This window comes from Rhizomucor pusillus, assembly GCF_041956525.1.
Source record: "Rhizomucor pusillus strain CBS 183.67 unplaced genomic scaffold VTP01scaffold_7, whole genome shotgun sequence".
In the NCBI taxonomy this organism is placed as follows: domain Eukaryota; kingdom Fungi; phylum Mucoromycota; class Mucoromycetes; order Mucorales; family Lichtheimiaceae; genus Rhizomucor; species Rhizomucor pusillus.
Genome location: NW_027192149.1, coordinates 24,359 through 50,313, shown reverse-complemented (window position 1 = coordinate 50,313; position 25,955 = coordinate 24,359). Strand labels below are relative to the sequence as shown.

At 45.3% G+C, this 25,955-nt stretch overlaps 10 protein-coding genes across 10 annotated transcripts; 9 read left to right on the top strand and 1 right to left on the bottom strand.

The window, feature by feature from the left end:
• Nucleotides 1–467: 467 nt before the first annotated feature.
• On the top strand, nucleotides 468–848 carry VTP01DRAFT_9496 (uncharacterized protein; the record flags this gene model as incomplete). The annotated part of the gene is made up of 1 exon (XM_069388728.1): nucleotides 468–848. One exon carries the CDS (start codon nucleotides 468–470, stop codon nucleotides 846–848), a length of 381 nt encoding a protein of 126 aa, XP_069239916.1.
• A 1,148-nt stretch (nucleotides 849–1,996) lies between these two features.
• VTP01DRAFT_9495 (uncharacterized protein) lies at nucleotides 1,997–6,606 on the top strand (the record flags this gene model as incomplete). The annotated part of the gene is made up of 15 exons (XM_069388727.1): nucleotides 1,997–2,242; nucleotides 2,386–2,755; nucleotides 2,811–2,931; nucleotides 2,987–3,214; nucleotides 3,279–3,417; nucleotides 3,473–4,702; nucleotides 4,761–4,881; nucleotides 4,938–4,995; nucleotides 5,051–5,208; nucleotides 5,260–5,399; nucleotides 5,472–5,714; nucleotides 5,780–5,843; nucleotides 5,911–6,025; nucleotides 6,100–6,188; nucleotides 6,242–6,606. The coding sequence occupies 15 exons, from the start codon at nucleotides 1,997–1,999 to the stop codon at nucleotides 6,604–6,606; spliced, it is 3,687 nt and encodes a 1,228-aa protein (XP_069239915.1).
• Nucleotides 6,607–6,735: 129 nt separating this feature from the next.
• Nucleotides 6,736–8,410, top strand: VTP01DRAFT_9494 (uncharacterized protein; the record flags this gene model as incomplete). The annotated part of the gene is made up of 2 exons (XM_069388726.1): nucleotides 6,736–7,399; nucleotides 7,461–8,410. The coding sequence occupies 2 exons, from the start codon at nucleotides 6,736–6,738 to the stop codon at nucleotides 8,408–8,410; spliced, it is 1,614 nt and encodes a 537-aa protein (XP_069239914.1).
• Nucleotides 8,411–8,724: 314 nt separating this feature from the next.
• VTP01DRAFT_9493 (uncharacterized protein) lies at nucleotides 8,725–9,455 on the bottom strand (the record flags this gene model as incomplete). Its single annotated transcript, XM_069388725.1, has 3 exons — nucleotides 8,725–9,029; nucleotides 9,099–9,188; nucleotides 9,260–9,455. The coding sequence occupies 3 exons, from the start codon at nucleotides 9,453–9,455 to the stop codon at nucleotides 8,725–8,727; spliced, it is 591 nt and encodes a 196-aa protein (XP_069239913.1).
• Nucleotides 9,456–10,096: 641 nt separating this feature from the next.
• Nucleotides 10,097–11,183, top strand: VTP01DRAFT_9492 (uncharacterized protein; the record flags this gene model as incomplete). Its single annotated transcript, XM_069388724.1, has 5 exons — nucleotides 10,097–10,136; nucleotides 10,205–10,299; nucleotides 10,359–10,737; nucleotides 10,790–11,082; nucleotides 11,157–11,183. The coding sequence occupies 5 exons, from the start codon at nucleotides 10,097–10,099 to the stop codon at nucleotides 11,181–11,183; spliced, it is 834 nt and encodes a 277-aa protein (XP_069239912.1).
• Nucleotides 11,184–11,438: 255 nt separating this feature from the next.
• On the top strand, nucleotides 11,439–12,807 carry VTP01DRAFT_9491 (uncharacterized protein; the record flags this gene model as incomplete). The annotated part of the gene is made up of 3 exons (XM_069388723.1): nucleotides 11,439–11,503; nucleotides 11,560–12,247; nucleotides 12,307–12,807. The coding sequence occupies 3 exons, from the start codon at nucleotides 11,439–11,441 to the stop codon at nucleotides 12,805–12,807; spliced, it is 1,254 nt and encodes a 417-aa protein (XP_069239911.1).
• A 1,077-nt stretch (nucleotides 12,808–13,884) lies between these two features.
• On the top strand, nucleotides 13,885–15,913 carry VTP01DRAFT_9490 (uncharacterized protein; the record flags this gene model as incomplete). The annotated part of the gene is made up of 3 exons (XM_069388722.1): nucleotides 13,885–13,965; nucleotides 14,023–14,517; nucleotides 14,573–15,913. 3 exons carry the CDS (start codon nucleotides 13,885–13,887, stop codon nucleotides 15,911–15,913), a joined length of 1,917 nt encoding a protein of 638 aa, XP_069239910.1.
• Nucleotides 15,914–17,300: 1,387 nt separating this feature from the next.
• Nucleotides 17,301–18,583, top strand: VTP01DRAFT_9489 (uncharacterized protein; the record flags this gene model as incomplete). The annotated part of the gene is made up of 3 exons (XM_069388720.1): nucleotides 17,301–17,478; nucleotides 18,041–18,264; nucleotides 18,404–18,583. The coding sequence occupies 3 exons, from the start codon at nucleotides 17,301–17,303 to the stop codon at nucleotides 18,581–18,583; spliced, it is 582 nt and encodes a 193-aa protein (XP_069239909.1).
• Nucleotides 18,584–19,549: 966 nt separating this feature from the next.
• VTP01DRAFT_9488 (uncharacterized protein) lies at nucleotides 19,550–20,759 on the top strand (the record flags this gene model as incomplete). Its single annotated transcript, XM_069388719.1, has 3 exons — nucleotides 19,550–19,610; nucleotides 20,207–20,327; nucleotides 20,531–20,759. The coding sequence occupies 3 exons, from the start codon at nucleotides 19,550–19,552 to the stop codon at nucleotides 20,757–20,759; spliced, it is 411 nt and encodes a 136-aa protein (XP_069239908.1).
• Nucleotides 20,760–22,339: 1,580 nt separating this feature from the next.
• Nucleotides 22,340–24,205, top strand: VTP01DRAFT_9487 (uncharacterized protein; the record flags this gene model as incomplete). The annotated part of the gene is made up of 5 exons (XM_069388718.1): nucleotides 22,340–22,419; nucleotides 22,474–22,591; nucleotides 22,655–23,049; nucleotides 24,061–24,097; nucleotides 24,164–24,205. 5 exons carry the CDS (start codon nucleotides 22,340–22,342, stop codon nucleotides 24,203–24,205), a joined length of 672 nt encoding a protein of 223 aa, XP_069239907.1.
• Nucleotides 24,206–25,955: the final 1,750 nt, after the last annotated feature.

The following is a 25,955-nucleotide window of genomic DNA, read 5'->3' as shown; positions in this document are numbered from 1 at the left end:
CTGCACAGCAATCTTTCCAGAGTGCGGCTGAGATTCAAATGGAATCGTCTCCATGTTACGAATTTGCCATGGTTGCAGGATCTGACAGGTTGGCCAGCCATATGTACAACGCTGTATTCCTCGTTAAGCAAGCGCGGACGACCGGCATATTAGAGCTTGTGAGTTCATTACCCCTTTAGCCAGATTATATATCCAACGCTTCTGTAACATCGTCGTTGTCCTGACTTTTTGTATGACATTTATTTGCTTGATCTTTGTTTGTACTGAACGTATATGTCGCTATCCTTGATGCTTTTTGAGTATGTACACAGTGATGCATAAAGAAAGTCCTTTCTGATGCATTGAAGTTAAAGGTGATGCATTTCTCTCAGTGGATGTATAAATGCGGCCGGCGCGAGCATCCTCGGCTGCCAAGTATATAATCAAAATTTCAAAGCAGCGATCGATACAAAAATCCTAGTATGCATATGACACAACGTGTATTCTCCATTTTCCTTGTTTGCACTACTGTACTTGCTCTCATCCGTCAGGCACTCGCAAGTCCTGCCGTTACTACTGAAAACATTGCTGTTCTCCCGGGCAACGAGGAGAAAGGAGTCACGGAATCCATGAAAGAAGAAAAAATACTTTCGTCTCAAGAGAACAACGACGATGATGAAGCAGGCGAAACTGTTACGGTGGTGTATCCGCCCTTCCCTCCTTATCCTCCTTTCCCACCGTACCCAGAGTATCCACCTCAGGCAGCATCGGCATCTTGGTACTACTACCCACATTGGTTTGCTACGTCGTCACTACCTTACGGTCGTCGCAAAAAGGGAAAGAAATGCGAGCATCCTTGGTGGTGCTAATAATGCATGAGCATTGAAATGTAATTTACGTACATACTATCAACTGCAGATCTGTGAAAATAAAAACGGAATTCGTCTCTTCTTGAATGCTTGTAGGTCGTCAATGGATAAACACTGCTATATCTACAAAAGAAGCAACCTAAAAAACATGCAAATCTGCTACTGGTAGCAAAATACTCCTAGCATCTGGTGGATGCTCCACGTTCCCCGCTGTCGTAATCCAAACGGATGTACGGGTTATGATAGTGATGATCTCGAAGGGCTGATAAATGAGTGCATTAGCTTGAAGTCACATCGCACCATTTTTCAACGATATTAATATGCATGTGTCCCGGCTATTTACAGCGACGGGAAACTAGTGATTGATCTTTAAGTTGCTCGATATATTTCATTCTGTGGAAGATAAATATCGTTCTTGTAGATGTCAGGTGGATACTAAGGAAATTTATCTCGAAAAACAAAGAACTTGCAAAGATATAAAAGATTCGGAAACGGATTCCAGTGCAGGCTCTATATATTCTCCCTTTGGCCAAGCAAGAAACCATCCCAATCAAAATGAAAACGCTCTTGATCTTTGGAATTGTCGCTGCCCTGGCTACCGTGAACGCCGCGAACGACAACAATGTTGCTACAGAAGCCGCAGTTCAGGAACAAGCGCAAGCTGAACCAGCCTGGCATGGACGGACCCGCGGTCCGTATCCACCATTCCCTCCTCTTCCTCCGCTTCCACCCCTTCCTCCATATGGTTACTGCTTGGGATGGTATTGTTAATCAAGCTATGCTAGAGGATGTCACAGTGTCCAAACGTGTCCCTGTCGTCTACATAGCAATCTCTTTTTCCAGGCCTTTTTCGTTGAACGGCTTCCTTCCGCTCTCCTTTACTTGAATGCAAACAGTACAATAAATTGCCATTCTCTTTTGATGTTTATCGTTTGTCTATTGGAATTGTTTCTCGTAATGGCTTTGTATAGAAGCTGTTAGCATAAGTCAGTTTTTACTGATTCTCGGTCAGCTGCCAGCAACGAAGCAAGCGGATTCATGCGGTTTTTGCAGGTTATTCCAATTTTTCTCGTTCTTGAGCCCGTCGCTCTTCTTTGGTATCCACTTGACTGCTGCTTTACAGTAGTACGCGGGTGGCACGACGAAAGATGAACACGTACCCGCAAGAATACATTGTACATTCGGTGCCTGTACTAGCAGTGTATGGTTTAAATGACCAACCTTCAAGTCCTTCGACGCCGCGACAGCACCGGCCATCCTCCCGAGCCAGCCTCGGCACTACACTCGCAACAATCTTTAGCAGCAAGCAACAATACAATGTTTATGAAAGTGCGCGAATCCAGACCCACAATTCACCGGGATCGCCGCCTTTCCGAGTCTTATTTGTTGACAAGGTAAAGGAAGCAAACCAGGAACAAGAAAGAGGAGATAGGGTAAAAGAGGAGGTCCACGTCGATAGAGAAAGAAATGACAAAAGGAGGCAAGGCAGGATAGCTATTGCCCGCCTCACTGACGCTTTCTCTGTCTTCGCTCTTAGGATTTTACATTACCTGAACGTACACCAGCCGCACCCAACCTTCCGCCGCCTCACAGCGACTTATCACCGCTTTCCAGAGAGTCGCCACTGTATCCAGATGGTTTCATGACGCCCTTGTGGGTAAAACGGCATATGGAGACGCCGAGCGCCATTGTTGGATTCTACGACTTGTGGGATTGGAGCATGGAATCGGGCAGCCCACCGCGACCCAAGCGGGAGACGGGACCGCTGGCATCGCATGTATTGATCGATCCAACTGAGCGCGAGAAAGACACTTTGTTGTCACAAGAGATCAATACTCACAGAAAATATTATCAAGAAAAAGGCATCAAATTTGCGGTCACCATCATCTTGAAAAGACAGCATACAGGTAAAAACAGTCTCGAATTGAAAACGATACAGGCTTAACATATCGCAACGCTTAGATGACTCGGCTGTTGAGGAGAGATTGGCAATGCTGCGAAAACAGTCGGGTTTGGATAGCAAGGGCTCCATGTTTACGATCGCACCAGGAACACAGCATGACATGCAGGAATTTGTCAACGAGTAAATATCATTGGCATGTTCTGGAGAAAGAGTATCTGCTTACATAGTACGCTAGGCTGTACCGTTCATTGTACGAGCCCGCGATCCAGTTCTACAACGCCCGCATTAAAAAGTTACGAAAGAAAAGATCAAAGTTGCCGTCGCCTGCTTCGGCAGCACGGCTATCACAACCGAATGATTCCAATGAACCACAGCCTCTATCTATTCAAGGTTGGATGATGCGATATGATTACAAGATAGGATTCTTCTTGGAAACACGGCAAGACATTGAAGGTGCAATGAAGTGAGTGTATATATATCCTAAACAATTTGGATGGCATTTATTTTATTAAATGGGACATGCAAAGATCCTACGAGAGTGCGTATACGTTGCTATCCGATATGCTTGCACCCAAATCATCCATTACTCCTGGACAGACTGGGTTTCCGCTGCGCGGTAAACGTTGGGAAGAAGCTAGAGAATTATTAGACTGTATCAATATCAAGGTAATAGTTACATTGGGCAAGTTCACTTCTTTCGTTAGGCTTACCTGTCTTTTAGATTTGTCGTTTCTATCTGTACATGAATGATTCATCTTCCGCATTAGCACAGCTCAATGGGCACTTGCAGACAATTCAAACTTACTCGAACGTGTGGGGTATTGGAGAACAGTCGTTGGAATATTGGGCGTGGTTATCCAAACAGTACCGCATATTTGCCGACCTGATTGACACAGCAACGCAGCATGGATTCAAAATACCTATTCCGACTTCATACATGTCTGGTAGTGGCTCATCATCACACTTACCGGGCAGCCCTCTGCTAGGTGCCAGCAGCGGTGCAGCGGACGCAGAACTTGGTGGATGCAATCCCGCTGCAGTGCTTCAGCATCCCGGTTTTTACTACCACTTGGCAGCCATGTGCTCTGCAGAACGGCGACGACGATTCCTGGAGATAGATGCTACCAAAGCAACGGGAGTAATGCAGATTCTGCTGGCAAATGAAAAGCAAGTCGACCACTCGAACCAGACGATCGAGCTCCTCACAAAAAGCTACGAACAATTTAAAAAGAACCGCAACGGGCGCATGACGCTGTACCTTGCAGCAGAGATTGCCGGCACTTATTACGAGACCGGCAAGTACGAAATGGCGCTCAAGTTCTTTGAGAGGATAGGCAAAACATACCGCAAAGAAAAGTGGAACATGGTGTTGACATCCATACTTCGGTGGTCCTTGCGATGCGCCAAGGAGCTCAAAAGCTGGGACCGTGCATTTGAGTTCCTGCTGGAACTTTTATCCAGTGAATTACCTATGCCCGATCAAAAGCGCCAGGATATCCAAAAGGAATTGATGGACTTGATGCAGACCAAAGATGACGATGTAAATGCAACAGCAGCAGCAGCTGTGCCGATAGCCATCAACATGGACGAGATTAATCCGTTACTGACATGTGGTGTCCAGTTCAGAACAGGCGACGACTATGTGGATGCGCCTGTACATTTCCAAATATCGCTTAAAACCGGCAAGACAAGTCCGCCTTTGCCGCTTCCATTTGCATCCATGCGTATTCTATTCAGTGATCCTCAATACAACCTCGTCTTGTACGATGACGGGTCAGAAGAAGATTTAGAACCACAACTGGCGTTGATCAATTGCCACGACGGTGTGGAAAAAGTTACTGAAGGCGAATTCGAGGGTTGGACAACCAAAAGTGTGGATCTTCGGATAGCAAAGAATCAGACCCGAGTGTTTGAAGGAAGCATACTGCCAAAGGAATGTGGAGAGTTAAAGGTGATTACATGATTTGGACCCAATTTGATTGCCGTATCCATATTCATAATGTCCGCAGATAATTGGCGTATGTCTGGATCTCAAGTCTTCTCACAGACATATCAGCCTGAACTATGACCTGGACCGACCAACCGAAGACTTTTCAGATTCTCGAAGAAAATGGCTATCGTTTATTCAAGGTATAAGCCATGTCCAGCAAAATCGTACATTTTACTCAAATATTTGCCGCTTATAGATTCCTCCAAACCCGCATTCACGCTTTTGGATGGCCGCGGAGACCTGAACAAGATAAAGTAAGTAGTAATGATCGTGCTCCAACACGTAACATAGGACTAAATATATTGTCAGGATTTCACAGCGACCGCCCAGAGTGCACATCAAAGTCGACCACCAAGGACAAGCCCTACTGGACGAGCTTTACAAGGTTAATGTCACTCTAGAAAATGAGGAGCAGCTTGCTATTGAAGGTTTCCTATATGCAGAAATGAAAGATTCAGACGGACAAGGTCAGTAATGTTCATTTTATCCATTTGGTGTTTACTCACCCGACTCTGTAGAACAAATGGCGACTTTTTCGGCTGACAGGGATGACGATCATCAAGTGTCTTTAGGCCGCGTTGAGCCTGGACAGTCTTGTACAAAATCTCTATACCTCCGAGGAAACGATATACCTGGAACGCGCATTGTGACACTGAAGGTAATGCAAATGAGAGCGTGCTTTTAAAGTAACGATTATCCATATTCACTGACGTCTATTAATTAATTCAAGGTTTCTTACAATGCAGCTGGTAATGGAAGCCAAGATAACGCGGTAGAAAAGCGAGAGGTGCTGCGGGTACCATTCCGCACAGCATTCGAAAGCGGTTTCCGACTGAAGCCGCTAGCGGATAAGCTGGAGAAGAGCGATGGCGACCCGGAGCTTTCACGGTCAGAGACATGGCTCGTTGCGAGCTCAATACGGAACTGCGCAGATATTGATTTGGAAATTGAGGAAATAGAGTTTGAGCAGCAGGTAACAATAATCGTGTCCCTAGGTTTGTGCAACAATAGTAATTGTCTCTCTGTGCACATACACAGCCCTTTGAGCATCCGATAACAACGCTAAGTCTGATCTCGGAGCCGGGACCCCTGAAAAGTTCTGGTAAGCCTAGACTCTCTCGGCAGCAGCCAGACCCTGCAAATTAGCTAACCAAAATTCTTGTACAAAGAATGGAAATCTGGATACCTTCATAATGCAAATTACTTGTTTCGCTTGAGAACCGAGGATGTCACGGAGCTTCAGCCGTCGGTACCCGTCGGAAGCATCAATATCTTTTGGAAGAGGTGGGAATGCATGAATAACAATGCAACGGGAAAAAGAAAATGAAATTGATACACGATGCACTAAAACGCTGCAGGAGTGGACAACATGTGGAACAACCCTTCAAGACAAATATAGCATTGCCCTCGCTCGAGTTCCGTCCACCTAGTCTTTCGATTATTGCCGGTAAGGGAATTTTTTATCTTATTTGGTACAGGACTAATAATTTGTGGCTGCAGAGGCACCGAGTGAGATCTACGTGGGCGAACCATTTACGCTGACATATACAATTAATAACCCAACAGTTCACTTGGCAGAGTTCAATGCGTCGATTGAACTCAGCGATGCATTTGTTTTCTCGGGGCTCAAGATGCTGCGGGGTCGCATTTTACCGCTAGGGCGAGCGACGTACTACTACACATGCTATCCTCTCATAGCCGGTAAAGTCCGCCTACCTCGACTAAAAGTGATTGCCAAGCAGCTTGGCGTCGAAAAGGAGGTGCCTATAGAGATGCTTGAGCACGGTAACGACGGGCTGAAACAGGGAGTGCTCGAGCAACGACCGCCACTGATGGTCTTTGCCAATGCCAGACGAATTTTTTAGCAGCGTGTGTAACCTAGTAATTAAAACTGCTGCCAATTTGTTTCAACCTCATTCGGGTTTTTTTTCTTTCTTTTTATTTTTGAATTGATCTCTTTATTCTTTCTTTCGTTTATCCGCTTGCGGCTCACCATGTCGGATACAGTCGTAATCCAATCGATTATCGATTTACCAAACCACAGCAGCGACGCAGCAGCAACGTCAGGTGATAGTAACAACAGTGTTGATCCAGTCAAGCTGGACACTCGGCCGCTTTCTGCTCCTCGAAACAGCACTGGTCAGACCTGCAGTCCACTGTCGCCGCCGTCGTCGCCCGACTCGGATGTGGAAGGTCTTGATTACTACTATTCTTCACCAGGGGAAGATGACGAGGACGATGAAAAGTCCAGGGGCTCCAGGGGATCCGAGACAGCTCCAATCACATTGAACGACGACGATCCTTTCATTAGAGATTTTGGAATTTTTGGAAACCAGCAGCAGCAGTCAAAGATCGACAATCTGAAACAGGATCCACACGTGCCTGTTGCCAGCACTGAGCAGCAGCAACGGCAGCAACGGCAGCCAAAGATGACCTTTGATCTTGCTGCGTTTGCTCGGCATTTGCACGAGCATCGGCTGTCGGTCATGCAAGCCAGCCGGCAAAGTCGGATTGTCTTGACGGAACAAGATGAGCTGGAACTCGAGAATTTGCTAAAGAAGCACCCGTTGCCGCTAGCTGCGCAGTCGCCGGATAATGAGATCAGGCAATCCATGTTTCTGAAGAAGCTGAATGAGCGTACTGTGCCTACCAGAAAAGGTAAATGATCTTTCAAGTTTGGTGGCGATGTGTGTGTAACTGAAACGTTAAATTTTTTTAGCAGACGAATCCAATGCTGACAAGAAGAACAATGTACGACCGACCGAATCCTTGTCTGACCCTACGAACGCCTTTACGTCGCCGCGTCGAGCACCGCAACCACCGAAACGTTTGACTCCACCTGCTCGCCCTCCTCGACATTATCAATTGCCCTCCCTTGCTCAGAGTACGGACGACGCTGTGCCAACAACGACTACTCCTTCCGCCGATCAACAAAAGCCTGCAGCACCAACCGGAAAGTCGCTGGGACTTTTCGGCAGTCTTCGCCAACGCACACGATCTCAGTCTCCCGGTCCTATCAAGGGATTGATGCGAACGCTGAGCACCAGCTCTGTATTGTCGGCAACGTCGCTGCGTAGCAACCAGCGGACAGGCACTGGTCGGTCAGCGTCCATGTCGCCAGCCGCAATAGCAGTTATCAATCACGATAAACAACCAGCAGCATTTAATGAGCAGCAACAGCAGAAAACAATCAAACGCACCCTATCGCAACTGCTAACGAAGCGACGCGTGGTGACGAAAACAATCAATATGGATCACAACGAATCTGAGCGCAAAAAGATCGTCCGTCGCACCATCATTCTCGTGGAACCCGATCCAGCCAACGGCGCAAGTATCGAGTGTAGCAAGGAGGACGATGACGTCCAGGGCGTTGAAGTGCGAGAGATGAGCGATGGATCGGTTGTCTGGGGCATGGTCGATGCGCACCATCGATCGTCGCCTCCTCCGCCTATCCCAAAACGCTCGCCTCAACGCATTCAGGAGGAACAACAAAGGCAACGACAACAACACCAATGCCTCCAAAATACCGATGTCTACTATGCGCCAGAGATGGTGCTGCCGAGTCTCGTGCAAATGATGTCGACTATCGACCGCGAACCTCCACCCAACATGTCGGTGGAAGAACAGCTAGATGAATTTATGCGCTCGCTCGGATACGATGGCAACTAAAAAAAAATTACTCAATTCTAGGACGCTGGTCGTCTCTACCTGTATGCATTTATTTTCCCTCCTCACCCCCCTCGCTTCTGTAAAGCTTTCCATCCACATTTTTGCTCTCCTTCTTCACATCTTCAAAAAACAGAGCCTGTAACTATATATGTTGTTCTTCTCTCATGCTTCATTAACCAAAAAAAGGATCCTTTTCATGTTCTCTGAAAAATGTCTGCGATGAACTTTTTGGGGTAGTCTATTGTTATTATTTGTTTGTATTCGTTAAGTTATCTACAGTATATTATTTCCACTACTTTGAGATACATCGTTGTTTACTCAGCCTTGAGAGCCTTCTCTGCACGTTTGATGGAAGCCTTGTCAGTCTTGGGTTGCTGGGATTCGGGCACCAATCCAAATGGCGCTTCGACGCGGAACGGGCGGCGCAAAGGACCATTCGCGGTAGGCTCGCCCCAAATATGGATTCTGGCCTCCTTGGTGGTCAAGAACGTCTTGAAACCAAGGATTGATTGGATCAACAGTGGCTGTACAAACTTAAACTGCAAATGCATAAACGCAACCATCAAGACGCCTGTCAATGCCTGGCGAATTGCCTTTTTGATCTCTTGGACATCGTATTCTATGTCGTGATGTCCGTTCAAGTGAGTTACGCGGCAAAACCGATTAGTAAAAGAAAGGAAGGATTTACCTTGGTAAGTGGTCGTGACAAGTTGTTCGGGATTCTCTGTGCCATCCCAGCTTTGCTTCTTGGGCTCAACGTAGCGCAAAGGCGTTTGATCTGTATATATATCGCAATCACCCTCTCTGATTAAAAACGACGGCCAATTTAAAAACAAGTCAGGATATTACCGTTCTTCCGGACAACCTTCCACATGAGCCAGTAGTAGAGGCCAATGACAAGCAACTGGCAGACGACGTAGAATGCGCGCAAGTACCACAGGGTCTCTGGTTCCTCCAACGGCAGCTTCTTGGTATATTGGCGGAGAACCATAAAGAACACAATGTTGAACGCCGGGTGGTTCACGATTTTCATCCAGTCGACCATGCTTGCGTGTGTGGGGTGGCGGGAAAGAAAAAGTGGGAGAGGGCAGGGCAAAATTCACCAACCAATGGTCTACTGACAATGCTTCAGAAGAATGGTTACACTAGAAAAAAGTTAGTTCGCGATGGCTGATATGGTACAGTGCCTTGTATCCCTTGGCTTTTATTTGTCAATTCGATGCATCACTTTGCGGAAACGTACTAGACCCTATTCACGGAAAACTAACGTTTGCTTAATTCTCGGTCAATTGCACAGCAATTTATTACATCACTGTCGTGGAGACAGATAGAGTTGCATTGGCTCTTCATAATCAAAACATTGAATGCGCACTGTATCTCAAGTTCACTGACAAGTTTGTGGAACACCCTTGCTATGTACCGATTTGCAAAAGATGGTCCATAATAAATCGAAATGGATCTAATTCTCAAACACCTCGACCCATTTGTTTGGATGCGTTTGCTTCTTGTATCTACCAAACTTGGATTATGTTTTTCTCCGGTCGCGTGAACCGACTCTGACCGGCCGTATCATGCATATGTCAGCACTGCGAAAAAGTTGAATTACAAAAAGGGATAGGTGATAAAAAAACAAAAACCTGGATACGGAAAAATAAAGTAAGCGACATCTCTCTTCCCTTGCTAACCATGGTCTTGGACTCATCGACATACTATTATTATTATCCCGGTAGGTTCCGGGGCCCATCGTTTTTTCACAGTCTCGACTCAAGTGCATATGCCAACCGAGATCTCTAGCTCACAATGGACAAGATCACCGCCAATCGCTACCGTACTTTTACGACGACCAGCTGCTAGCAGCAGGACCAAACGCTGGTGCGGGATATGGGCAGGTAACGTTAATAAGGATACCCGTTGTCAAGAGCAACAATGGTTGATACACAGTTTAAAGATACCGGCTCCCGCAGCGCTTGGAGGTTACTACGACAGCAACAATTATGACTGCAATCAAGATAGCAATAATGTAGGCTACATGGGCCCAGATTCAAGACCGAGCATCCTTGCAGGCGAAGAATGGAAAGTATCATCTAGTCGCCGCGTGAGCCAATCGAAACCGCTCCCGCAGGAGCCGCCCATGCCGCCGCCGAGATCATCGCTTTTTATGGACAATAACAATTACTTTTACGAGCGACAACATCCCTATCAAGCTATACAACAACAGTACCAGCCACCATCCGCATACCACGACGAATCGTCCTTATATCAAGAAACTGAAGAGAAACCAGCATCGGTTAAGAGCACAAAGTCCACAGAGAGTGTTAAGAAATCAGGTAAGGTTACGAACAACAAAAGGCAATGGTTTAATTAAAACCGTATATCTAGGTCGCCAAATTACAGTGCAATCGATAAACAAGGAACATCGAGTGTGGATCACGGTGGAGCCAACCGAGACGGGGCTGAGTCTGGCCGAAAAGATAAAAACGATTGCTACCTTTCGAACGCGCAAAATCCTATCAATCACGACAGCTGCTGGACGTGCAGTGCCGCTTGACAACAGACCGGTGTTTGGAAGCTGGATGGATATGGACAGCTTTCAAGATGGCGAGCAATGGAAAGTGGAGTGGGGAGAGCTGGATAAAAGCATGGTCGACAAGATCTTTTCCAAAGTCTTGCAGGTAAACAAATCAAACCTCCGAGATCCCCCTTCTGCTTCTTTTTTGATTTCTTCTAACGGCATTGCTCTCTCCAGGTCAGCGGAGGAGGACGCAAGAAATAGTACATAGACTTTGCTTGTCATTGAACACCAAGGCTTTGTAAGGCTTCCTTTTTATATGACCCTTTTTTCCCTTTCCTCTTTCTTTGCATGTTTGTTTCTTGTATCTCGAGACCAAAAACCCCTGGACTTGCATTTTTCAATGTCAGGATGAAGACGTGAGATGGTGCGCGGCATGGGTCCGAAAAAATAAGTCTGAAACGCGCGTCATATATCTCTTCTTTCTTCCTTCTCTTTTATTCTAGTCTCTTGTTGACCATGTCGCTGTCAAACAAGCTATCCATCCGTGACCTGTCTCTTAAAGGAAAACGAGTGCTCATCCGGTAACAAAAGTAAAGCGAATCGTATACGGATCCAATACTCACTAATGATGCAAAAGTGTCGACTTTAACGTACCTATCAAGGATGGAAACATTACAAACAACAATCGTATCGTACAAGCATTGCCGACTGTCAAATACGCGCTAGATCAAGGTGCCAGCGCAGTCATCCTCATGTCGCACCTCGGACGTCCTAACGGGCAGGTGCAGTCCAAGTACTCGCTGGAACCTGTCGCCAAAGAGGTCGAGAAATTGCTCAGCAAGCCCGTCGAATTCCTAAAGGACTGTGTCGGTCTTGAAGTTGAGAAAAAATGTCAAGAGGCCTCAGGGGGGCAAGTGATTCTTCTGGAGAATTTACGTTTCCACGCTGAAGAAGAAGGTTCCACAAAAGACGCCGAAGGAAAGAAGCAGAAGGCCGATCCAAAGGATGTTGAAAAGTTCCGTGCCAGCTTGACAAAACTGGCGGATGTCTACGTCAACGATGCCTTTGGAACAGCACACCGCGCACACTCGTCCATGGTTGGCGTCGATTTGCCCCAGCGCGCAGCCGGATTTTTGATGCAAAAGGAACTCGAGTACTTTGCCAAAGTGCTTGAGCAACCCGAGAAACCGTTCCTGGCTATCCTCGGTGGTGCCAAGGTATCTGACAAGATCAAGCTTATTGAAAATATGCTTGACCGCGTCAATGCATTAATCGTATGCGGAGGCATGTCATTTACATTCAAGAAGACTTTGGATAATGTCAAGGTAAGGTTATCCGTTGATAAGTCGGTCGTGGATAGCGTGTATATTGACACATGACATAGATTGGCAAGTCACTCTTCGACGAGGAGGGCTCAAAACTTGTACCGGGATTGATTGAAAAAGCCAAAGCCAAAAATGTCAAAATGATCTTCCCTATCGATTACGTGACAGCCAGCGAGTTCAGCAACGAAGCTAAAGTCGGCTACGCAACAGACAAGGATGGTATTCCTGACGATTACATGGGCCTTGACTGCGGCAAGGAATCTCGCCGCGTCTTCCACGATGAAATTCTTCAGTCTAAGACTATTCTCTGGAACGGTCCACCTGGCGTCTTTGAGTTCTCTAACTTTGCCGGAGGCACGCACTCGGTGCTGGAAAGCGTCATCGAGGCTACAAAGAAAGGTGCTATCACCATTGTTGGAGGTGGAGACACCGCTACAGCTGCCTTGAATCAAGGAGCAGGCGATAAGATTAGTCACGTTTCCACCGGTGGTGGTGCTTCCCTCGAGCTACTGGAGGGAAAGGAGCTTCCAGGCATCACAGCCCTGTCCAACAAATCGTAAATTATTAACATGCATTCAGCGTAATAAACCTCGATTTGCTTCTTGACAGGACACACTTGGATTGACGCGCGCATTCTCCGAGATGCCGGAGCTGGCAGAAACCATCACAGTCAGCAATTCTGAGTAAAAAGGGAAACTGGGCTACTTAACACTTGACTTACCAATGGCAAATGGACAGGTCGCAAGGTAGATGTTACTCGTTGGTGTCACACAACCCAGCAATGACCATAAGACAAGATCATGCACTTTGCTCGTTTTCCCCTCATTAACTACACATACGTTGAAGATTCCGAATAACAATAATCTTATTGTCTCATTCATCGATGAAGCAAAGTATCTCGAAGGCATCATCCTGCTATTCCACGAAATGTCCGCTACGTCCTGTATATGCAAGCTATCGAACTCGGGCAATCAAAAGCAACGGTTGAATGTTGCAAAATGCTGCAAAGTGCTGCAAAGGGCTCAAGTACAAGCATGTCAATAAAGTATGCAGCATGCCAAGGTTATGTCTGGCCAGTTTAGATGCGGGCAAATATGTTGTAATACACTTGGCTGCGTTTCTATGGAATCGCGGTAATAACCCGTCCCATGGAAAAACGATGTAACAACGTGGAAAGACCTACAACAGAGTATCGTTGTATCTTTACACAAGGAGTGAGGAGGACGTAAACTTGATGCATTTATCCGGTGGTGCTTGATATCCCAACGAGCCCAGAGACGTTTTTACGTGTTTGTGAGCCAGAAGATCTCGATAAGGTCCAAAAGATAAAGGCTCGGACTTGCGCCTAATAAGTCATCCATGTAATTTCCTGTGTCACCGTATCAAGCGTATTTTCAATTGTTAGGAAAGATTCTTTGTAAAACCAACAAAGCGCTCGTATAACAAGTTCATGTCGGTACGGTCGGTTTTAACTAGGACTTGGATTACCCAACACACGTGCTTCGGGACTCACGAACCCGATCTCACCTTTTTTCTTTCTTCTTTATTTTTATTGCTCGTGCCTTTACTTTCCTCTTTCCTTTTCCTTTTCCCTTCTTTTATTTTGCATTCTTCATTTCATTTCATTTCTTCAGGCCATGCCGAATTCAAAAAACTCGTCCTTTACAACGTATACAAGCATGATGCGTGTGACAAGCACACATCGACCTTACGCAAAGGTTCGACAGAAAGGCATATAACCTTGACGATCAAACGACCAACACTGTATTCCGTAGGACATGTTTGACCTCTTCTCCGCATTGCTCATCCAGCTTCCACTTAAGCACCACCGTTCTTCGCTGTTTCGGTCATATTCAAATACATTCACTACCGAAGAGGCAGCAACGTGCCTGGCAGACTTGAAGTTTACACATATTGTGCGGACACCTGACCCGGCCGATCCAACTCGTCATGTGGCAACACGTTCGACGACAACATTTAGCATGTCACCGAGCATGGCCAAGACACTGGGTCAGCATTTCCTGAATGCTCGACTGATTGAGAACGCCAGCGATCCAACTAACCGGACCATGAGAGATAAAGGCGTCTGGCAGGTGACCCCGAAAGGCAAATACATGATTCAAGATTTTTCACACCGCGCGCACGTATCCACCAGTCACATGCGAGAAAGCTTGTCGCGCATCGAGTCGTTCAAAATATTTGTCTTCGAACGCTTAACAGACGACGATAAGCTAGCGTTTGCACGGGCAAATTTAACTGCAGCGTTCCAGGTAAAAGCAGCAGCGGGCAGACAAAAGTAGCTTAGAACTTATCTCCGGCTATTAGCTCATGATGAACTGGCTACCCACAGAAAAACTGTTAGCAGATGACGTGGGCGGTGTCAAGAAAGAAAATCTAGTCGAGTATCAGCATACCTTTTATGGATACCAATGTGTGGAATGGATCAGCGAGTACACGACAGTGACAACGCGAGAAGAAGCTGAAATGATTGCTGCCGAATTCACGTTGTACGGATGGATACAGCAGATTCCCAACAAGGCCGACCGAAGCAATCGATTTTTGCCTGACGATGATGTTATCTTCAAAGCAGGCAGATCAACGCTGTATAACGTGACAGCGCGCGGAAAGAAAGTGCTCGGATGGGACGAACTGGATAGCAAGGAAAGTGGTAGCATCGCGAACGATAAATCCAGTATTGTCTCCACCAGCGCACATTCCGTAGCATCACACGAAGCAAAATCGTCCGCAACGTCTACAAAATCGCCCAAAAATGGGTCACTGAAAGGATTGCCACCCACTGTACTTGCTGAACTGGCAAGCGGACACGCGGTAAAACCTGAAGCACTCGCTGCTGCCATGGCCTCGGCCTCAATTGATTCCTCACCAAAACCCGATCGAGCCATCGATACCTCATCAAACCCCATTGTAAAAAGTACATCCTCGGACACTCGAGATAGTGGATACGACAAGGGAGGAAGCATTGAAGGAATATTCAGCTCACCTCGGTATCGATCGCGTCCAATGAGCATGACAGACCATCCTCCCGACATAGAATTCCCGTCTGCAGAGGTCCTCACAGCTAGCAGCGAAGTCCAAAAAGATTCGCAGTGGACTCGATTGGGACATATTTTGGAGGATCCATTGGTACGCATGTACTTTCGCGATTTCATGAAGGCGAATTTTTGTGAAGAAAATATCAACTTTTGGGTTGATTACTACAATCTACGCAAGAAATGTCGCACCTCGGCCGGACAAAAGGAACTTCTCAGCGATTCATATGCGATATACGATACCTACCTGAGTCCTCGGGCTAGATCTGAAGTCAACATTGACCATGCATTGCGGCAAGAAATCATCCAGCTCGTCACTTCGACGTTCTCAGTCGTTGCCGGAGTAACCAGTGATATCCCGTTTACGTCTGCAGGCACCATCCAGACCGGACACCAAGCCGTTGTCATCAATAGCCCCGGTGCAGAGACGTTAAAGTCCTTGTTTCGACTGTACGATAAAGTCAATGATCATATTTGCCGCATCATGGCTCAAGATTCCGTGCCACGTTTTGTAAAGACACAAAAGTTTCGAGATCTGCTCGCTAGTCCAGCTATGCGCGACTCTCCCGAACGCTATCAACTGTTTGCCGCCCCAGGGTCTCATCACAATACCTGATTCCAAACCTTTATATCTCGCGCATATATATATTTCTGTCCCCATCAATGTATACATACCAGCAGGCATCCCATTTTTATCTTCTTTCTCTGTGCATTTATTGTATTTGCCTATCCTTCTATTTGTTTTCTAGTCCACTAGTTCCTGGTTTTCTCTCTGATCATTGTCCATGTCAAAAAGCAAGAAGCATGTTTTCTGTTTATGATCATCGATGTAACATTGCACAGATTCATATTTCTATTCTCTTGATATGCTGTTAGACTCCAAGCATATTTGGGAATAGCAGTCAAACTATCCATGCTCAGGTAGCTAGCACAGTAAATCGAGGTTTTGGGCAGATTTTCATGATTTCACATAGATACAGTTTTTCAACTAAGAAATGCCCGTTTCGAGAGGCACACTTAGCGCCTCCAGGAGAACAGTTTCGCTCGCACCGAAGAAGCAGTTCGCGTTCCTCAAAGAAGCCGTTGGCGCAATTCGAGAGTAACAGTTTGCGATCTCAATCAATATGCTTTGTCGAGTAGAAATCATCCTTTAGCTTTGTACTGAATCCGCATTTTACGCAACTCCTAACTTCGGTCTGCGTTTCACAAAGCCATCATCTGCCAGACATCGAACAGAAATTGGGATGCCTTGGGACATGTCAAAAAATCATTTTGCTGCGGAAATTGGCTGAGGTAGCAGCATTCGCAAAATTCATGCAGGACTGCGAAATATACAATACGTAATCTATTAATGACAAATGTATTTTTTCATGATTGAGCATACTGAGACTGTAGATGAAACATTAGCTGGTACTACCTCGTGTTTCAGCCCTGTATGCTTCGTATGATGATGAAGAATGTAACACTATCCTTTTATCGAACCTTTTGTCTTTCAACCGTAGTTACGGATGGTTCCACACCAGCGTTGCAATATTGTATCGTGAAGATATTAGTATGCAATATTCGTGAAAATATTTTACTGAAATATTGTCATAGCTCAAAGGTTGTTTGTGGCTACTCTGTGATACAGTATTGGAGTCTGTAAACAGTTTCCAGATGATGAATATAAAAGAAGTACATGAAAACGAACAGGAAATCGTGTATACTGACCATTCGCGCTTCTTCCGTTTCCATGCCGAAGGTCTACAGGACAAGGCAAAAGCCGCGCATGCAAGTGACAGCTGAACGTTGACGGAAAGTCGACCAGCCAAGGGCAACAATGCTACCTCTCACTCAAGCTATTCATCAGCTGAATCTTGAGTTCAGAGATGAAGAAAGAAGACAAACTCGCAGCGATACTACGGACTCTGCTACTGAATGTATATCACAGGGTCCGTATAACGGAATTATTTTGTAGCCTGGAATATAATGTTTTAAATATCATTACTATAACAACTTGTTTTATGATAGCTATATTGCAACATCAAGAGCGGCAAGGATCTTCCGCACCCTTCACAAGCGAGAATGTAGCCTCTGTATTCCGATCAAGTGTGCCTCACACGTCTATACCTGCAGCAACCACCGGTCTTTCCACAGAGGAATATCCCCAAGGATACTCCGTGGAAAATACCGCACGAATGGGTAAGTTATGCAAATTGTGACAAATTAGCCGATTTATTCACAATAAGAAACAACCGCCGAAAACTATCAGAAAAACATCCCAACAATGAAGAGCACCTTGATCCTCTCCAGGAGACATGGAGAAGTCGGAGCAAGGATGCATACGGTGACAGGTCACTCTCAGACATAGAAGACACACTACATTTCTCTCAGCCGAAGGAAGCATATGATGAAGATATTGACATTGGTTTCTGATGGCAACTATGCATCTGAAATCCATTCGGGAAGTCAAGTACAAATATCCATAACCGATGATATTGGGCAACATGCCCGTTAGCATTCTCGAGAGCAAGAACAAGCTAACGCATTGCAGGAGGGAGGAGACGTCATTGCTGAAACAAGATCGTCAGAAGCAAAGAAGCGGGGACCAAGAGGAAAATATAGAAAATACAATCGGCATCAGGCCCAATGCCTCTTGACCGGCTTCTTTGATGAAGGACTGAGCGCATTCGAAGCTGGCGCGCGCATCGGGATGCCTGACAGCACTAGTCGTGCATACTTAAGCGATACCTGTATGGTGAAGATGGCGATCCTACTCAACCAAAAATCAGAGGCGAGCATACTTCGTTCCTCACACAGTTTGTTGATGAGCACCCTGCTGCGATATTGGACGATATCAATGATGCTCTTACAGAGGAATTTCCAGACGTCACTATATCCCTATGGGGCCTAGCAAAACATCGTGAAAAATGTGCGCTCACTTTGAAGCGTGCCATGAAGTACCTGGAGAGAAGAAATGATCCTAATGTGAGAGCACAACGTCAAGAATTCGTACAAGACAAATACTTTCGGGAAGGGTCGACTACGCAATGAATTGCGTTTTCATCGACGAAGCGAGTTTAATACTCACATGCATCGCACGTTTGCTCGCTCTAAAAAAGGTCAGCCGGCCCGAATCGTAGTCCCAGCGACGCGGAGACCTTCGATGTCGCTTCTGGCGGCAATCTCCAAGGATGGAATCGTCGAAGCGTCTTTCAAATTGCAAAAAGTGAAACAACCAGTCTCAACTTCCTTCATTGGATCGCCTGGAGGCCCGCGGATTACAAGGATGGAATCTTGTCTTTGATAATGCACCAATCCATACCCTGAATATCGCCTCAACTATCGACCAACGAGGATTCAACGCCATCTTCTTACCACCTTACTCTCCATTCCTCAATCCTATTGAGGAGCTTTTTGCAAAACTGAAAATGTTCGTTCGGAGGGAGCCGATGAATGACAAAGACAACCTCACATCAAGTTTGGTTCATGCAATTGCACAGATAACTGTATCAGATGTCAATGGTTGGACACGACACTCTATTTCATTTTTCAATCCTTGTCTCCAGCAAGAGACTTTCCTGTAAATAAACCCCTTGGCTTAATGACATAGCTTTTCACAACTGATTTGTCGTAATCCTTCCTGATGGTCATCATTAGTGATGCTATGAGGATGTTATGCATGAATTCTGCGTGAATTTTGCGAATGCTGCTACCTCAGCCAATTTCCGCAGCAAAATGATTTTTTGACATGTCCCAAGGCATCCCAATTTCTGTTCGATGTCTGGCAGATGATGGCTTTGTGAAACGCAGACCGAAGTTAGGAGTTGCGTAAAATGCGGATTCAGTACAAAGCTAAAGGATGATTTCTACTCGACAAAGCATATTGATTGAGATCGCAAACTGTTACTCTCGAATTGCGCCAACGGCTTCTTTGAGGAACGCGAACTGCTTCTTCGGTGCGAGCGAAACTGTTCTCCTGGAGGCGCTAAGTGTGCCTCTCGAAACGGGCAATTTCTTAGTTGAAAAACTGTAACAAGCTGCAAAAAAGGAAGACTATGCTTGCTAATGCAAGGCACTGCGTTATGCTCATTGATATTGGGAATGATGAATATGATGGTAATAGACGAGGATTAATACAAGTAATGGTCAATGGGTTATTGACTCAAGGAGATATCCGTGGTCGCTTTGCGTGTCTACGTTGAGGGCTTGTGGCACAAGCAGATAGGGGTCGGTCTATGATCAGCGCGGTTCCCGTCGTCTCGGCCTGTATATGGCGTATCTGGACGGCGTCAAGAGTGCGTCTCAAAACTTGCTTTGCCTGCCACACAAGGGTAATCAGCGAGCCCATCTGAACCGCGAATGTCTCCAGGATTTCTGGGAAATACATGGGCTTAGTGCGGAAAAGCCGGCAAATGTGCTGGGAGGGGCGATCCATTTTCAGAAGGACAACTTTCAAACCTATGTGCAGATGGAATTAGTTTAATGAATCATGAGTTCATACACATTCAAATACCCATGATAATGAAGCCGATTATCTCCAGATCCTTGGCTTGAGGGAAGGAAGACAAAAGCGACCAAATCATATCTTTCATCATTTTTGGGGCTTTCGGGCTCGTCTATTTGCACCATCCCTCTCGCACCAACCCCAATCACTCTGAGTGCTAGTTTAGAGGGCGGTGGAGTGGTGTCAGGCACAAATGCTATCAATGCCCACAGATGCAAGTTGTGCATAACTCAGATCACTGTATAGCGAAATAAAAGACATCTGCTTCGTATTAACCCTTTCAATAAATAATATAAAGTGCATACAATTATTGCGTTGATTCCATAAGAATAAGTTAAGTTGACTCTCTACCGGGAACAAAAGCTTGTACCACTGTTCTCTTTCACCTGTCCAGCGAATTGAATGGAGTGACATTGATTCCAGACCAATTGCGCGAATTTTGGGGTTCTGCTCAGGAAGCTCGTGAAGACAATCAGCAATGGGCGAAGATTAACGGTGGATTCTCCGTGTATACGGTTAGAAGCAGCATGAGCGGCGAGAAGAGGTACATTCGCCTGGGATATGTCGACGTTCCGGTGTACCTAGAAACCAGGAAGAGCGAGAGGTCATCGACACGAAGGCTGTGTTTATCGCCGACGATGATGGCAACGTCACTGCGGCCACTTAAGCGAAAAAGAAACGCGCAAAAGACTCGCAGAAGTTTGGGTGCCCATTTGCAAGTGATGATCTGACCCTCAACAAAGACAGCTGCCAGTGGCATGTTGTAGCCATGCAAAACAAGCATAATCATGCTTTCGCTTTGAATACGGCATCCTACCGTCTGGAGGGGGAAGCCCAGGAGAATGTTATAAATATGATCAGAGCGCATGCCGAAAATTCAACGATCGTTACCTATCTGAAAGGACTAGGCATTACTGTGGTCTCCAAGGAAGTCTCCAACCCTCGCCAGAAAGTTTTCAACGACGATCCCGAATGAGATGTTCAGTCTTATCCAGGCTCTGGAAGTGGATAGATATCAGGTTCGATATAACACCACGCAAGAAGGGAATAAGCGGTTCCTTCGCTCTTTGTCCTAAGCCCATGACTCGACCATCGAGCTCGCCAGAAAATTTCCAGAGATTATATCACTGGACGGGACCTACAAAACGAACAAACCGAAAATGCCATTTATCAACGTTGTTGGCACGGGAAATGTAGGCTTCCCAAAGCTCACGACATTCTGTATTGCTGGTGGTTGGATCGCTGAAGAAACCAGCGAAACGTAGGAATGGTTTGTCAGCGCGCTGAAGGAAGTAAGTCTGGTTTTTCGAGCAGTCAGTTTCTCCTGCGGCCTTCGTAACGGATAGCGAAGCGGTTTTGATGAGGGCACTGGATGTAGTCTTTCCTGATACCAAAAATTTATTGTGCCAGATCCATATGCGACGAAACTTCCGCGTTGAAATTGCAGAAGCTATTCGCAGTTAAAACTGACTACGAAAAGCTCGGAAATGCTTTGAATTTCTTAATGGCCAAAGAAGTGAATGACAAGTTCTCAAGGATGCGTGTGGCAGCAGATGAAAAATCGAAAGCAAGGCTTTAGCTACGTTTGCAGAAGCGAGCAAAAAGGCAAGAGATCCTAAGAAAGTCTCAGAATATTTGCAATGGTACTCCTATAACAGCACCTGCGTAGATATCGTATATGAAAGGTGCTAACTTGATCTCTTATACACTATTAAGTAAACTAGCCTTCAATTAGAAGTGGGTGGATCGATACGTCTGTTCAGTCCAGCACTTTGGAAATACCAGCACCAATCGAACATAAGGCGCGCATGCCGATATTAAGAGATCGCTTGATCTTCTAATAACTTGTTTCTTGCAAATAAGCATTTGGATCAGTTCTATCGAATTAAGGTAAAGACGATTTGACCACCAGTCAACTCGCCTTCAATAAATAATCATTTGATCCTGGTGGTCAGCACATCACTGATATTGTTTTTATAGACTGACGTATGGAGGCAACAGATTAACAAGGAATTCTTGGGGCAAGATTCCCATATGCCTCAGGTTTATCGAGAATGGCTTGCAGACCTTGGCCGAAAAATATCGAAGTTTGCTTTTAATGCTATACGGCAGGAGCTTTCGCAAAAAAATGTCTTGAAGACTGATCATTGCCGTTGCGCCCTGAGAAAGATATACAACATGCCTTGCTGTCATAAGCTTCCTAGCACGGGGAAATTCCCTTTGAACAATGTTCCACGGCGCTGGCATCTCTTTCCTGATATTACAGCTACGAACGACGGTATGATAAAGCTGAAATCAAGAGATGTGTGCTAGCATTAATGTTTGATTTTATGCCGAAAGAAGATACTACCACGTTGGGGGATAAGTTATTGCAATCGCCGAGTCTTTTGTCACTCCCAAATTAGAGGAGCTAATTGCAGCTAAGCTATCGAGAATTGCAAACATACAGTATCGATGCACAGATCCAGCAGCGGGAGGACTTGTTATCTTGTTTGAAAGCAAAGTAGCTGGCAAAAAGTGGAGACCACTACTGCAAAGAGCGGCAACAAACGTGAGATGATTGCTCTTCAATATCAAGATACTCAGAGCCGCAAAAAAGCCAAAACTGCATTAGGCAAAGAAGCTGCAAATATCTGGTAAAGTTTCGTAAGCAATTTCTTGTTTCTTTTATTCATTGATCGAATTGATAGGAACGGAAAGAAAGAATCATCATCTTCAACTGCGGCTCCATCTGAAGCTTCGCAGCTGCCCAAAATACGAATCATACCACATCTAAATCTTGCAACAGATTCGATCCCAAGAACGGCTGTGAGGCTGGTCCATGACCCACGTCCAGATGGAAAGTGCGGTTTCCGTGCACTTGCAATCTAGCTTTTCAAGGATGAAAAACGATACAAAGATGTCAAAGCAATTATGCGGCATAAGTTCCTTGAAATGCTCGATAGCGATTACGCTAAATGTGACAAGCACAGCATGCCTAAAGCATTGGATCCTGAGGGCTTCGAGTGGTTCGTGAGTCCAGAATGCACCCAAATTGCCGCCGATGCGTTCGAAACACCCGTAGCATTCTACGGGTCGCAATCATATTTGTTCCTGTCTTACCACACAAGCCCGCAACAAACAGAACGGACGCATCCGATCGTCTTGCAGCTTGAGAACGATCACATCATCTTAGTGCAAGTCACGGAAGCATCAGAAATGACTTGGCCTGAGGTTGATCCGCTCCACAGACTATTTATCACATATGACATAGAAAAGGTTCCATGGTATGCAACCTTCCCCGATGAATTTCAGTGACAATGAAGGATAGAGGACAAATAAATGTTAGACATACGGTACCGTATAGATATTTAATTAACATGTTATATTTCGCGCAATTTCTTCAAAAAGCCTACGTCACACTTGTAATTACTTCTTAATTTACTTCATAATCAATAAAGTGTCCATGCTCAACATGAAAGCAAACCAAGCATCTGTGGATGTAGATGCTCACGGAGTGATCATTAGTTGTGATTTTACATCACCGCCGCTTGTTTGCGAATTGCGTTCGTTGACTTCATCCTTTTTCCTCACACTAGCCTTTTACCCGCTCTTGGATTGACACCCAGCGTGCGAGAGGGGTGGTGCCCTAAATGTTGTGCCGAACGGAAATGTCCCTTTTTACGGAATCAGGTGGGCACTTCTATCAAGGCCTTCCGAGTGAATGCAGATGCATACCCAGGCTGTGTATGCTCTACTGGCACTCCCCGTCTGGCGTCTCTCTCTGTGTTTGCGTTCTTCTTTCAATTGTTAGAAACTGTTAACGGCGGTGTGTGATAGCCAGAGACCATTGCTGTTCGATTTACAGGTAACGGTCACGTATTACTCTGATTAGCAACTCATCGCACACGTAGATTACCCTTTGATTACACATGACGTGATAAGGTGCGAGCTGAAGTTCCTAAAGAGTGAGGAGATTGGCAAAAAGACGACCGAATCTGAAGATGCCACAGGCGGGTTGCCTTACAATTGTATTCGACAAGCACCGTTCCCCATTTCTCCCCTTCCTGAACACATGTAAACCCACTGCCTTTATGTAGAACGTACCTTCTAGTCTCCTATATACACTTTTTCCCGCATTTTGTGAAATTTTATAAGACATTTATACACCAAAATGATAAATTGGAGCGGCATTATTTTTGGAAAAAGTGTAGATTTAACTCGCTTGTTACTCAACCACTTTCATTTCCGGCATTTTTCTCCTGCAAGCATAGCAATGTAGTTGGCTGTATTGAAAGGAGAAGAGTGTACCTCGTCGTCATGGTGAATAGGAAAGTAAGTATTTACTATTCTTGCAATATATTTCGGAGGAATTAACACCATTCTTTGTTATGTATGTAGCGCCTACAGAAATTGCTCGTCGAAGGGATAAGAGGAGGTTAGAAGTTGGTTTGTGGGGAAGAACACCAGCGAGGAACGCGCAAAATGCCGTACAAGAATACAAACAGAAGATACGCAGCTTCGTAGGAGAGACGAACGGATGCGACGAATGCGAGAGTTGGAAATGAAATGAAGATTAAATGACGAAGGAAAAGGACAAGACGAACCAGGAAGAGCAGCAAACGAAGAGAAGGAAAGGTAAAGAGCCCGCCATAGGGGGTACCCGCACGGAAGGATTCAAATAATGTTTTGGAGAACGGTAAGTTTCAAATTGATGAAGGAAGGCGAGGGGCATCATACTGTACAGAAAAGCGCACGTTAACGAAAAAGGTTGGGGAAGAGGAGAGAAATAGAGATAAGGAATAAGAGTAAGAAGAGAAAGAGATGGAAGAAGAACAGGAGGAGAAACAAACGAAGCAAGAGAAAGAACGGTTGGGAAAGTAGGTTTTCCAACTTATGGAGGCTGCGAATGGACCTGTTTGTTAAAATGACTCCCATAGGACCAAGATAATTAGCGAGGAGGGGGAAAAGGATGAGAAGACCAGCTACTACTAGTGGCAGCGTCAGGAGAAGCCAGACGAAGAAGTGATTGAATGACCGTTTGTATATATTAAGGATGTAGGTTATTTACTTGAAATGGCTAGATTTACTGTATATTCCTTTTGATGAATATTAAAGAAATGAATCTGTACGAAAGCGCTGCTATATGGGGTGTCAAGTAAAGTATTAGGCAAGGAAGTTTTCTCCATGTCAGCGGATAAACTGTTACGTATGGAGCGAGGATAGTTCTCATTTTCATTCGCAAGATGGTATAATGTCAGTCAGAAAGCTCCATGAAAGGATGACAATAGTTACATACTTTGTAAATCAAAGAGCTATGGAAAGTTAATTGCATTTTTATTCGAACTTTAAGCTTGGGACAGGGGAAAGAAAGCAGGAAAGGCGGCTAGCTTTACTCTATTCATGAGCGGTTGGCCCGTTGTTGTCGTTGGTGGGAGGAATGGATGGAAGTAAACTAGTTTATGATTCCAACCCGTTTGTTACGTTACTGTAGTCATTGGATCCTCTTTCTGTAAGAATTTCGAAGATTTCAGTGTAATAGGCTTTAAATCCTTCACGCAGTTTGTAAATGCCGGGTCTTGAGTGAGTTAATTGAGTTGGGGATCCGTATAGAAGACAATCGATCCAATCGACCTTCTTGTCGGTAGTCGATTGATTATTGATATCGATCTTTAGGAGCCTGTTATGTAGCGATGCATTGGTTTTGTTTTCCCTTCTTTTGCAGTGATATTTTCATTGATGTAAACTGGTTTGCTTGTTGAGATACGGAGTCACGTTTCCCGGTATGTATATAGAAGTTTGGTTACTTTATCTTTTCTGAGTCGAATCTTGTTGCTGGCATATATACCTGTAATGCTGACTATGTCAGCTTTTCAAGATGCCGGACTTGTCGTTGAAAGTTCACGTCTTTTCTTGAGAGATTATAAAATAGGTTTTCATAGGAAAAGGTGATGGTGCAGACATATTCCCAGTCGTTTCCTGTTGGGTAGATCGAATACTGAGAAGATGGGTACAAAGGTATGTTCCCAAGTACTACGGTGGAGTGCAACGTGACTAAAGGAAACCAAAGAGTATACAGTCTTAAGTGTGGACGATATCCAAAGCAGTCGTATAGAAAAAAACAGACGTGTGAATACCATGAACCTTTTGTCAGAGTAACGAGTGATCGCAAAAAGAGGTGATAAACAGTATG